Source organism: Coccinella septempunctata, chromosome 6 (genome assembly GCF_907165205.1).
Source record: "Coccinella septempunctata chromosome 6, icCocSept1.1, whole genome shotgun sequence".
NCBI classification, from domain to species: domain Eukaryota; kingdom Metazoa; phylum Arthropoda; class Insecta; order Coleoptera; family Coccinellidae; genus Coccinella; species Coccinella septempunctata.
In genome coordinates, this window is record NC_058194.1 from 19,332,361 (window position 1) to 19,346,678 (window position 14,318).

General features: G+C 35.3%; 1 protein-coding gene across 1 annotated transcript; it reads left to right on the forward strand.

Moving 5' to 3' along the window:
• Window positions 1-10,058: 10,058 nt before the first annotated feature.
• Window positions 10,059-13,770, forward strand: LOC123314768 (adenylate kinase 7-like). Its single transcript, XM_044900107.1, has one exon. It carries the CDS (start codon window positions 10,098-10,100, stop codon window positions 12,531-12,533), a length of 2,436 nt encoding a protein of 811 aa, XP_044756042.1. The 5' UTR covers window positions 10,059-10,097; the 3' UTR covers window positions 12,534-13,770.
• The last annotated feature ends 548 nt before the right edge of the window (window positions 13,771-14,318 follow it).

Genomic DNA, 14,318 nt, shown 5'->3' on the forward strand with positions numbered 1-14,318 from the left:
CCCTGTGCAACAAGAAGAGATTGAAGAAATAATTAGCCTGTGCCAGTGGCACACAAGAGAAGGGTAAGGCTTTGCATCTCGGGGTGAGAATCCAAGATCATTAAAGTAATGTCGAAGTTATACTAGTCAAACTTAGGCAATTTTCAAGCTATCCCACTTAATTTGCTGCTTAGTTTAGATGTCTTCTAATCACAAGGCAACGTCCGAGCTGAGTGTTCTTAAATATTCTCGTCTGTCAAAGAATCACTCCACAAAAGACAAATAAATGAAGACGGCATCTGAAAATCTGAACATTACTGTTTCGCAAGAAAAAAGCTGTAACTGAAAAAATTGCTGAAATCGGCCAAAGAGTTAAAGAGAAAATGAACAACATTTCATGAAATGTTGTCATTTTGCCGGTGTTTATGGAATCAAATGTCATTAAATCATTGAGTATTCAACCTTAATTGAGTATTCAACCCCCATTGAATACAATGAGATAAAAATCTCATAAGATTTTTGTATCATGAGGATTTTCTCTCAGATTTGGTTCCACAGAACGTAATATATCTTTGTGAAATACTAGAGTCCGTCGTTTTTGGAAGATGTCAACCGAAAAATCTAGAAGAAAGGCTACAGGTGTGTGTTACATAAGTTTCTATTGACAGGCTCTGAACAAATCAATTTACGCTCTTTATGGTAGTTTAGATCTCCCCACGAAATTGGCCAATGCAACCAGCAATTTTTCAGCAATTTGATCAATGGCTCTTTCCTTGAATATCTTTTTTTATAATTGTCTGACGGATAGTCCCACAAATTGGGATTTAATTCATTTAGTTGAATTAACCGCGTGGTCTTGCTCTTCGTCCATTAGTAAGAATTGGTTCTCACCTTGATTCCTCTTTTTTTTCGCTTGAGGAACTCATTATCGAAATCTAACCAAGATTTATATCACCAGTCATAACTTATCTCACATGCAGTGCGTGAGAGAAAGAGAAATAATATATGTCTCATGTTTATAGGATGAGACAACTCCTATGATTTATTGTCTCATGGGATAATTTCATCTCTCATGCCTATTTCCACCATGAAATTTTGGTATTCATGCGATTTTTATATCATGAAGAGAAGAGAGGAAAATCTCTCGAAAAATCTTATTGTGGATTCGCACAATAAGAATATGTATTTGGTCAATACTCAATGATATATTATTTGAAGTTAGTAAGGCCCATTTTATTCCCTTATGCTCTTCCGATTCTTCGCGTTCACTAAGGGTTGTGTTCAAGGGAAGAGTTACCTTCTTCTGGAGTCCGGATATATTTTTGTAACTACTTAGTCTTTTTAGTTGAGACGTATATTCAAAATAGCATTCCTCGCAGCTTTTTCTGTACTCTAGATGCCAAATTAAAATCAACTATTTTCGATTAATTTCAGTTTGAAGATAAATATGTCTTTAAAGAGTATAAATAACTTCAGCACGGTGAACAAAGCTTGTCACAAAAAGTTATGCTCAAAAATGTTTTCTTATTGATGGCGTTATAACCCTCAGAAAGGGCCAATGATAATCAGTTCTTTCACATAACTTCCGAAAGAAATACCACCTTGGTGAATTCAAATTCTCCATATAATTTGAAGTTACCAATACATGTTATCAGCATACGCTACTTCGATTTGTTGGATGCACTTGTTGGTTGCTTTCAAACAGTGAGAAACCTTTTTTGAAAAAATATTTTTTGAATTTTTTTTCATAAAATACGTATTAAAATTAAATTCTTTGAAGCTTTCTCTTGGCCAAAATGAACTTTGATGTATCATTAATGTATTAACCGTTTTCGAGTTATTTAGTGATTTCGAGAATAAGTTCACTGCACAAATATTATGTACATATTTCTTTTACTTCTATAGTACTGTTTAGATGTAATTACATGTCGACAATTTTGGTTCACTTTGCTGTTGGTTATACACTCGAAAGAATTTTGAGCTTTGGGATGGAGTAACGAAAAAACGCTCGTCAAATTTTGTTGAAAAGGGGACAAAGAAGAGTGTTCGAATTATTTTGATATCACTACATGAGTGTATGTATTTTTTAATCGCTTCATTATTATACAGAGTGACTCAGTATTCCATCAATAACTTTCACACGCCGAATTTGGATCTTTGAGATGGAAAAAAACGCCCAGACGGGTCAAAAAATGAATTCGATATCACTACCCCTCTAGCCGCTACCACTTGGAGCAATTATTTTTGAATAGAGATAATAGATCGTAAATCATGTGCTTTCGTTTAAATTGGAATAATTGCTGTTAGGGTAGCGGCTAGAGGGGTAGTGATATCAAACTCATTTGAACAGTTGAACACCCTTATTTGTCCCCATTTCAACAAAATTTTACCTGTCTGAGCGTTTTTTCGTTATTCCATCAAAATTCATCCATCAAAATTCGGGGTGGAAAGTTATGGATGGCCCACCCTGTATAAAGAAAAATAGGTGCAGAAACGGGTAACCCCTTGAAAAATACCCTATGTGAATCCGAAAAATCAGAGAAACAAATAACGTTATCCTCAAAGAATACCCTCATTTGAAGTATTATGGTGACTATTTTGGACCGATTATTATCGTTAGGCTCTTTACGAGGGTTTAACCACCCTTAACAGGCGGTTTCGGACTTCTTCTATTCCCAAATTCTTTGCCGAAGACTGTTGGTTGCCTTATTCAAGCCCTGTTCAACAAGAAGATTTCAAAAAAGATGCAAACCAAGTATAATGCTCTGCATATCTGGATGAATCCATTATCCAAGATAATATAATATCGAAGTCAAACAAACAAAAGGAAATAATTTAGCTGTTCCACTTCATTTGCTGCTTATTTTGGAATAGAAATGTTGGGAAAAATTGAGCCAATGGTAGTGAGATCTTTGTCTACTTCGTTTTCATAATTTCCAAACGAATGTTAACTACCACTGAAAATTATTCGAATCATTGAACCTCAACCATCTCATTACAACTTTTAATTGCAGTGGAACATAAATCGAATTGAGTGTTTCTAAAACAGGTAATGTCTTCACATCTTGAATGATTATCAGATAATCGGAATACTTGCGAAGACTATTAAGTAAGTTCACTAGCAGCATTAACGGATTCAATGCCTTCTAAAAAAGAATTGGTACTCTTAACCGCGCGTTTTTTCGAATTCTCCTGGAAGGCTGAAAAAAGTTGGGCATCCATAGTTGTAGGTCTGTCAACCCGACGATTCTGAGAAGAAAATAAAGAAAAGAATCTAATGGTTAACGACTACCGTTTTGATGTTCTCTCATGTTTTCTCAGTAGAGACGATAAGACCGTAGAAAGAAGTCGAAGACGGTAATAAAACAGCGGAGATATAATTGTTGGATCTTGGAGATGGGCATGTATAACTCAACGTGGAGACGTACGTCGATTTGTAATGACTTCTGCAAACAGGTTGATTGATCGTATACGAGTGTACTGGGTGTATAGAAAATTTCCGAATGGCGAATATGCTGAGTTGTGGTTGTTTTCATGAAAAGATAGGAAGCTTGGCTCATCCATACAATAATGGTTATTCGTCTAAGGTGGGTCTAGTTACATGAATAAACGATAGGCTCAGAAGACTAGTGACAATGCCATAGCTCATATCGTTATGCTGCTTAGTTCACTGCTCAAACTTACTTTTTGCTAATATACAGGGTTTTCCAAATTAGACGTGAACCTTGAAGGAGGCGTTAGTATCACTCATTTGCTGTCGTTTGAGCCATATTTATTGATAACCAAAAATCAACAGTTTCCGAGATATTTGAGTTCTTGTGTTTTTCAAAAAATTTCTCACCTTACTTCATTTTTCAGCAATTTTTTCTACGTTGACCAAGTTTGATTATAATTTTGGATTATTTTCATCAGAAAAAGATATAATACGTATGAAAAAACAAAACTATCCTGTATAAGATGTTAAAAAAGAATTAGTGTGATTTGAAATTTGGTATATGAAGATAAGAAATATCTCGGAAACTGTTGATTTTTAGTTATCAATAAATATGGCTCAAACGACAGCAAATGAGTGATACCAAACACCTCCTCCAAGGTTCACCTCTAATTTGGACACACCCTGTATAATAAAATTTTCAGTATTGCTGTAAATACCATGTGAAAAGGCGTATGTCTGCATATTACACACTGAAAATGGTGTTCGCAAAGTGTAGTTGGTAGAGCTTGGAATCGCTATCGTACAGTGATGTTTCATCTGCTTCATATTGTTACAGTCACCTGTGTTATATGATTGGTTCTAAATTCAATCAGGTCTCATCTCTGTGATATCCATTTTTATAGAGTTTCCATGATATGTAAAACTTTCATTAATTTTTGTGATGATAGATATGAGTGTTAGTTTAAAATTTTTTCTAGTAGCAACTTGTTTACTTTTTTAGTTTCACTGTTCATTGCTCTCATCTCTTAGTAATTAAATTCTAGTCTATAAGTTACCTATTCGCATTTTAGTTTTAGTTTATAGTTTTTGTAGATTTCCTGTTACTGGGCTCTGCCTGTTGGAAATAAATCCTTATTATTATTTCTCAATTACTCATGGGGGTGGATGAGCAAGAGCTACAACAGTTGCACAAGATTGACTAATACGGTTAACTGAACACAGAATCCCTTATTCCTTTAACCAAGTCTAACACACTTTGTTCAAGTTGGGCGGCCTCTAAACGCATGCTAAAATTGAACTCGTGACAATATATCCACAATTGATACTACACAACACCAGATGAGTTGCAGTAGAGCCCATTATCGCACATACGGACCACAAAAAAATCATACACCTACCGTAGATTCGGGTGACTTGGGACGATTGTTGAATTCAACTTGTCATATTTTCAAAACGGTAACCTATTTTTATCTGAAAAAGATCTTCGAATATGCTTAATGACTCAGACTATTGATTACGATATATACCTACCATGCTTCAGAATTCGGATATAAATTTTGAAAAAAATAAAATATACTTATCCCAAGTCACCCACCGATTTGGGAGGCTTGGGACACAAGTTGAAATCTATTGATTTCTCAACTCACAAATGAAATAGGTGACTTGGGACGGTGTATAATTTTGAAAAATTAGAATTTGTGATTATATAGTTGAAATTCGGTAAGGAAATTAAATGATAAACCCCTATTACAGCGAAAGTAAATATATTGCAACTCAAATGTAAAAAAACTAAACAAAACAAGGGAACTTTGATGTCTTTTATTCTTTGGTGATTTCTTTGTGGAAATAACGTAAATAATAATATCCTGAAAATCGGCATCCTGCTGCCAATGCGGCGCATTGGCATTGGCATTGCCCCAAAAGTCACCCCATGAAACAACAAAATAAATGAATAAGATCCGTGTTGCCGTTTGATTTGTAAACAACCTTGTTTCATGGCATATCTAATATCCCACGTATCCAGAAAAAAAAATTACACATGCACAAAGTGAAACACATGTACAGGACACTAGAAAATATAAGGGCCATAAAAAACGCGCTTTTACTCTCCTGAATTCGTTAATTTTTCCTGTCACGTCAACTACTCAACAGGAATTAATTGTTAAACTAACCGAAAAGACGCTACACAATCTTATAATTTTGTCTCTTCACTCATAAATGGTAAGAAACAAAGAAATCTGCAAGGCGGGTAATTGTCCCAAGTTACAGGACTGTCCCAAGTCACCCGAATCTACCGGTACAACAAATTATTTTTTTCGAACTTTTTTTAATTAAGCCATTAAGCCTCATGAGGACCATGTTTTGAGTGTGTGTAAGACGCAAACATACTCTCATATCCACATGGTATATTGGTATGCACAGCAATACTGAAAATTCGATTAGCGCCAAAAGTAAATTTTCTCTCAAATATCCAATATCCATATTTTGAATAGTGTACTTATATGTTCTTGGTGATACTTTGGAAACTGAAATGAGTAATCAAAAACTGAGAAAAAAAGTCGTAAAAAAATAATGTACCAAACTCAAGTGGAAAGTGTCTTTCCCGCACGCGACTGCTTGCTCGAAATACTTTTCCCGTAGTTCGGTTAACGGCAGTCCCGACCGGTAAACTATCTCTTTCCGCAATTGTTAGGAAAATATCCCTTTTCTACACCGCGTTTCAACCTACTTTCTCACCCTCGTTTTAATTTTTAGAGTGTCACAATCCCGCAGTAGTGTAGAAAGTGACTTTTTTGTCGGATATTGTCAGAAAGTGATTTATCCCGCACTCGTTCGAGAAAGTGAGAGTTGAGGAAAAATGCAGTGGAAAAAATTATGTTCTCAACTCATGCGTAAAGTTTCTCTTCCGCACGCAACTGCTTGACCGAAGTCCTCATTCGGTTATAGTGACGCGTATCATTTTCCGCACTTGTCAACATTTTTCTCTCACTCATTTTAGTGGTATTGCACTCCTCTACTATTGGCGCAGCGTGATGTTTTCCCTAACTAGTGAGGAAAAAGGAAAAGTGAATTTTAAGAAAATGAAATGGGTGAAGGAATAAGGAAAAAAGTCGTAGTAAATAATGTTCCCAACTCATGCGTAAAGTGCACTGTTGCGGCAAACGTGTGCGGGAAATGATCATTTTCGGAATTTGTTAGGAAAATAACTATTTTCGAAGAATATTCTGTTTGAGATGCAGAGATAAGGAATGGTGTGAATCACTGTAATGAAAAATCATTCAAATTTACATAAGGATATAGACCAAAGTGGTGATATTTAGGTCAATTCTTTTGTGTAAATTTTCATGTTCAAATAATTTTTACTGAAAGTTCAAGCACACCCGTATATTGATGGATGCCTTCAAGATTACCATCAATCAATTCAGTTAAGCGACCCTGCTTTCATTTTTTAAACGTCCTCTATTCAATTACTCACCATTCTACTTCGTTAGAGAGACACGTTCGATCCATTACAGCTTTTTCTGGGACGCATTGTAGTCACAATTTTGTAGAATAATTGCAATTTTGCGGAGTGGAAGCATCAACTTTTTCAGCGTGATGTACATAATAACAAGAAAGGAGAGGAGACATGATCTGGTTTAAAAATGTGATTTACAAGAATCCAGTCGCATACTTTCAGTGAATATGTAGCGGAGGCTTCGCATCAAGGTAAAAACTCGCTTGGAGTTTTGTCATACGAATGTGATGCCAGATCGGTTGTGGTCATAAGCTCGTATGTACTCTATTTGACATGCCTAAATGTCATGTCGTGACTTATTCATCATAAAAGGGTATTGGAAATTCAGACAGTGTGGCAGTGATATACATGTTACTGTACCAAAGGAGACACAACCTAGAAATATTGCCCATTGATATAATACCAATGTAGTGTTTGTCTGATATTGAAATTCTTGTTATTTGAGCGGTTAAAAGAGTGAGAAAATTTGGAATAAGAAAAATATGAATCGTTTTCAGATAATTGAGATAAAATTTCTTTTTAGTTGGGGAGCCGACGATGCTAAATCGGGATTTACTCGAGCGTCGTGGAAACCTAGTAGATTTTGAAGATTAGATGGTAGAAAGAAAAAAAAAGGTTCTATGAAGTATGGACTTTCAGCGGTGGGGAAAGCGTACGCAGGTTCTCAAAGATGTAAAAAAAATGTTCAGGTGTACATATTCGAGCTTGTCAGATTAAGATATTGTATATGCCCTACGTGTCTCTGATAACACGGGTCAACACCAAATTTGACTTTGACTGCAAAGCATAAAATTTCGATAGTTCAGATCCTAATTAGACGAAAAAAATATAAATGGCATGAAAAAGTTTGCTTCTGTGTTTAGGAGACTGATTCAACGATGTCATTTACAATAACTACAAGCAACATGTGGAGCCCATGGCCACAGATTACAGAGAATCTGTAATCTGTGCCCATGGCTTGTCTTGATTTCAAACTAGAAAGTCAAAATATGCTTCATAGGCTTCAGAGGGAACGTGAGATGTCTTTAATTCGTATTTCACGTAACAAATTATGATAAATTGGCCACATATGAAACAAAATGCATCAGCATCGTATTTACACTTTCTTGGCGACATTTGAAGATTGTCTGGGCTTGTAAATTGTAAACAACACCTGATCCTTGTTTATATCTAGAGTGCCCTCTAGCGGCACCTTGTAAACGTAAACACCCCACTCTCATCGCGCGGTCATTTTGAATTATTAAAAATTATTAAAAAAATGAAGAGTGATTTTTAATACTATAACTATCACAAAAGCAAACTTTATACCAAAAAAAGGTATTTTCTTTTGGTTTTTGTGCATAATTAACCGGAAAATCCTAGTATAAACGTTAGGACAGAGAACCAAATTTTTTTGTAGAGTCGTGTAATAAATTCACGCTTATCTGATAGTTTGCGCGGTGGGAAGGCCGAACGGATGAGTTGAAAATGGTTAAAAAAAAATTTCTCGAACGTGTCAGATTTTTAGAGGATATGTTAATTGGGCCCGAAGGAAGCTACTTTTCAAGGGACTGACAATTTGATTATAACGCAAGGTCATAGCGGTCCTTTGAAAATGTAAAAAAAAATCGTTACTTGTACATACTCGGGCGTGTCAGATTTTCATACAGATGGTTAATCTTGGTGTTGTAGACGTGTTGACCCATTAATCTGACACTAATCAGAGGGGGTTTTCTTAATCTGACACTTTGAAGATGATGAAAATGCATTTTTTTCGAATATCTCCTTGCCTGTACCTCTAATCGTTTTTGTATTCATTATGAAAGTTGTAGATAATAAAATTCTATACAACTTGCGTTTGAAGCACTTTTGTCTACTCTTAATCGTTTTCGAATTAGAGGGCGATAAGGGCTAGGAGCTTAGCTACACATACGAAAGGCCAAGGTAAATGTAGAATCCCAGTCTAATGTACATATTAATCGCCATATATCTCAAAAACGTTTGAACGTAGAAAAAATTACCTGAGACAAAATTTGTAGGAAATGTTATGCTCTACAACTTTTATAATGAATGCGCAAAAGATTTGAAGCCCAGGGGCGGAGATAATTCAGAAAAACTGATTTTTGTGACCTTTATGGCCAATTTTTATTGTTTCATCTAGCTGAAACTGTCAGATTATATTTTTTCCGTTATTCTTGAATCATTAGCTTCAAAATAAGAAAAACGCCACCGGGCTCGGGAATGTTCTCGTGACGTTTTTAGACACGCTCAAATTGTCAGATTAAGAAAATATTTTCAACATGTAATTAACCACATATATCTTAATCTGATACGCTCGAGTATGTACAATGATCGTTTTTTTTACTATTCTGACAGGCTATCCTAGACAATTCCCCCAATATTCAGGTCTAATTTTTGGTAGAGGTACTCAACAGGGTCCAAGGTATGCCCCCTTATATTAATCTGACACGCTCAAGTAAATCCCGAATTTCTCTCTTCGGCTCCCCAACTATTTTGCATTTGAATCAGGTTTTCAGTTTTCACATGATATATCATGTGAAGAGGCGTATTTTTGCGTATTACACATACACACACACAAACACAAAATATGGTCCTCATGACACTCAATGGCTTAATCAAAAACTCATTTCTAGTAGGTGTATGATTTTTTTGTTGTCCGTATGTGCGATAATGAGTTTTTGCAACTGATTTTGTGTTGTGTAGTATCAATTGTGAATTAATTTTGTTATGCATAAATAACCATGCTTTTAGAAGCCTTCTTACTTGAGCAATAAGAGTGTCGGTCGAACAAAGATTCCGCAAATTGTAGAAGAGCGTTTTAGAAGCTGGAAATTTGATCAGATTGGTGAATTCCATATGTAGACGTTCCTGCGCTATATTCTCTATATATTATAGTTCTCTGTTGAAGTGAAAATCTTTCGGACATTTTCTGATCAAACCCGAATAGAAGCAAACTATAAAAACGTAATGAAATTGCACTCATGTACGTTTTGAGACAGAAATTTCGCGCCAACTGAAATGATAATAATTATGTATTTCAGTAGTACCGGAAAGCTCGAAAAGGTGATCTTCTGGCTTGGTAGTAAAAACATAATATGAAAAAATATATTCGTTAATTCCAAAAGACATACAATATCATCATCTGTCAAATAACACTTCATAAAAATGTCAGCTGCTCAAACTGAAAATGTGGAACACGTTGCATCTTCCGTTGAAGAAAACAAATCCGATGAAGAGCCAACTTCTTTCGTCCCCTATCGCATTTTCATCAACTACGTTGATAATTTCAACGCACAGCATATTAGTTCATATCTGGCTGACCAATATTATGGCGAGAAGAAAAAAGAAGAATATATACCGATAGAGGGAGAAGGGGCATCACCTGAAGATGAGGCCTCTAAGATGGACATTGATGAAAGAAATAAATATCAGATTATAGGAACCTTGAGTTCATTGATCTCCAAAAAATCAGAAGATGTCATGTACGTAGTCGACGAGCTCGCAGAGAATTTCAGAGAAGAAATCAATAACTGCGGTATTATAATATATGATATCACAAGAAACTCATCCGTCATACCTAAAGCGATTAACACACTTAAAGAACTTGTGGGACAGCTTGATGAGCTAAAACAAATTGGCCCTAAAACATATTCTAATCATCCCAAGAATCAAATTTTCATTTTGATTTCTACCATAATGACTTGGGCAAGGACAAAAAAAACTTTCATGGAAGAACCAGGCCCTTTCATTGACTCTCACTACAGAAGAAGGAAACCTCACCTGAATTACAAAGAATATTTGGAATGTGAAAGAGAAGTTATAATGTTAGGTAAAAGGCACAAGAAGAAACTCAAGACCTACGTTTTAGCCACAGGTTTCACTTACGGCTTTCAAGAAGAATCTATGGATTTTTTTTTCAAACTAGCATGGTCGAATTCTCAACATTTACCAATTTTCGGAAATGGGTCTAACTTCATACCTCTAATCCACGTATCAGATTTAGCCCGAATTGTTGGATGTTTAATAAAAAACCCACCATCCCTTAAACGTTACATTCTAGCAGTTGAACCAGTTTCTGCAAAATTAAGCAACATCGTGAAGGCAATTAGTAAAGGATTAGGAAAAGGATATGTGAAAGAAGTGCAGAATTTGGAGGAAGCGATGAGTTTCAATGGAATAACTGAAAGAATATATGATCAGTTCACAGTAAATCTCAAAATGGAGCCAGTTAATGTTGCAGAAATTTTTCAAATGGAATGGCAGTACGAGTCTGGATTTGTAAGAAGTATAATCCCAATAATAGAAGAACTTAAAGAATCCAGGGAGCTTTCATCTATCAAAATAATGATACATGGACCTCCTGGTTCTGGAAAGACCATTTTAGCTAAAAGAATTTGCGAGTTGTATGGACTTCACTATGTATCCATAAAAACATTAATCGAAGAAACGTTACAAAATTTACGGGACAATATTACAGAAGAAAAACTAAGACTCAAGATAAAGCAAGAAAGGGAAGCTCAAAGACTGTTGGCTATGGAAGAAAATGAAGAAGATATGAATGAAGAAGAAGAAGAAGAGGAGGTAGAAGAGGAAGAAGAGGAGGGTGTAGGGATAGAAGAATGGGAAGAACAAATCCGCGATATACAAAGTGTTCTCAGTGAAAGCGAAGACAACAAACTTCCTGACGAACAAGTAAACAAGCTGCTTAGAATTTTTTTGAACTCAAATATTTGTCAAAATCAGGGATTTGTACTGGATGGATATCCGAAAACCATAGAACAGGCAGAAGAGCTTTTTGGCAGAACCGGTGAAGATGAGGAGGAAGAGAGTCCTGGAGAAGGTGAAGCTGATGACTATGAAGAAAGATTTGCGGCAATCGCAAACAGCAAAATTATGCCACAACATGTGTTCAGTTTAGTTGCTCCAGATGAATTCCTGTGTGAGAGAATAAAAAAACAACAAGAAAAGGATATTGAAGGGACACATTACACAGAAGAACATATGAAGAGGAGACTAGAAGCTTTCAGACAAATAAACACAGAAGATGAGACGATCTTGAATTTCTATGACGAAATGGAAATACATCCTATTCTCTATGACGCAACCAAAGACACGACGGAAAATATGGACTTGATTTTCAATGCAGTTAAACAGATTATAGGTAATCCTGTTTCATTTGGATTTTCACTGGAGGAGCAACTCAAAATTCATGAAATGCAAGAAATGGAATATAAGAAGAGAATTAAAAGTATGGAAGCAAAAAAGAAAGCTGAGGAAGAAGAAGCCTTGGAGAATTATAAGCTAAAAATGACAAAATGGACGGAAACATTAGAAGCACTGAAAAGTGAAGAAGAAAAGGTCGTTATAGCAGAAAGTGAGCCTCTTAGAAATTATTTGATGGAATTTATATTTCCCACATTGACTAAAGCTCTCACAGAAGTTGTAAAGATAAAACCAGATGACCCTGTTGACTTTGTTGCCGAGTATCTATTCAAAATAAATCCTGAGGCGAAGCTATTTGACCCCACCTTCTCACAGAAAGGGCAAGAACTTTTAACACTCTGCCATGATGCTGTAGCTTCAATAAACACGATGCCATAAATCTTGTGCAATCCGCATCGCTTCAAACTTGAAAAAAAAAAGAATTATTAATGTTTGAAAAATATGTATTTATATACACAAAATTTACAATTTTGCAAGCAATTAGGCATTTATAACAACTGCCAATCATATTTCAAGTTTCACTTCAAGGAACACGGTTATTTTTTAACATAAGAATGGGAAAATCTGATGCAAACTATTAAGACTAGAAAAAAGTTAATAGCTAATTAGGTGTAGAAATACATAATAGCTTAATATAAAAATTTGTAATAAATAAAATGTTATACCATTAACTTATGAACAGGACTGCTTCAATAATTATACTAGCATGACTCTTATTTAAAATAAATCTAATGAATTATTTGATCATAATTTTTTAAGGCAGTGTTCCAGAAATAGTTTTGTTTAAACACTCACTGAAATGGAAGTTGTCCTCCAAACAAAGCATAGAATACTAAATTACAATTTTTAATTGGTATTTACAGAATATTAGTCAATTTACACAATATACAAGATTAAATATTATATATTATAATTTATAAACTCAATTCCCAAGACCTCCATAAAAGATATTCAGAACATAAAATAGTCAATAAAGCCAATTTTACTACCCAAAATATGCACAAGTTGAAAGGGCTGATACTCTTTTTATTTATGCCCATTTGTTGAGCGGAAAAATAACTTATAGACCTCATCAAAAGTACAATTTCAATGTAACCAATAGTGAAGAACGCACTACTAGTAGGTGAAGTTGGCGAGCACACGATTTTCGAAAACCTTTTGTCTGAAGTGTGCTAGGTTTGTGCTACTGTGTGCCGTTGAAATTTTTTCTTTACGGTTACAGTCTCACGTGTGCACGTGTGCTAACTGGTACCGTTGAAATTTTTACGAACATCCTAGAAATGAAGATTTCGAAAAAAAATTAGCCCATCGCTTTCGTTTTTCTTCATAGAATTTTTTTAAGTCAGCACAAAAGTAGCACAAATTTTTTCACCCATTTTCAAGAACAGAAGATAAAGAGCTGGGCTAACTTTTTTCTTTTTAGAATTTCCGGGAAGATAGGAATTTTCGCAAAAATCAAACAGCACAACTCAGTACAGCACAATCTATTTCAGCCGATAAAATCCTAATTCTCCAGGGGTGCTGGCCCCTGCATTTTATACATTCGTGAAATGTCTAGAGAGAAGTATGAAATGAATAAAAAACTCTAAGGCACAAAGCAGCACAAACCCCAGCACAAAAAAACTGTGCTGTGTCGTCTTCAACAAGAATGAGATGTAGGAATATGATGATTTGATAGTTTTCAGTAAATTCTATTATATAAAGAAATAAAAAAATTAAATGGTCAATTGAATAATAGTTCTTCAGAGCATTGTCAGCTTTACCGCACACTTTCAACATTCTTGTCTCCAGAGTTCAGTTATTTGAAAGAGCAAAATTAACAATATGTCACAGGAACATTCCATACCATCACTGAGTATATATATACTCAATGATACCATGCATGTGTACGAGTGGTTTGCTGCACAGCCCCAACTGATTATTCATTGAAGAATTTAGGATAGAAAGAAAGTTTTCCGGTAAGGAAGAATAAATTTGGGCAAGCGATCATGTGTTTGTTGTAGTAGTTATTCAGTTTTCGGCTCTCCGAAGATGATCCTAGAGGAATTCAAGAATCACTCCCCCTCCGACATCATCTCCTTTTTGGGTAGGATGGGACTAGAGGGAGAGATCTAGCTCTATGAGCTTGATTGTGTGCTACAATAGACCGTTGGTCGCAGTGGC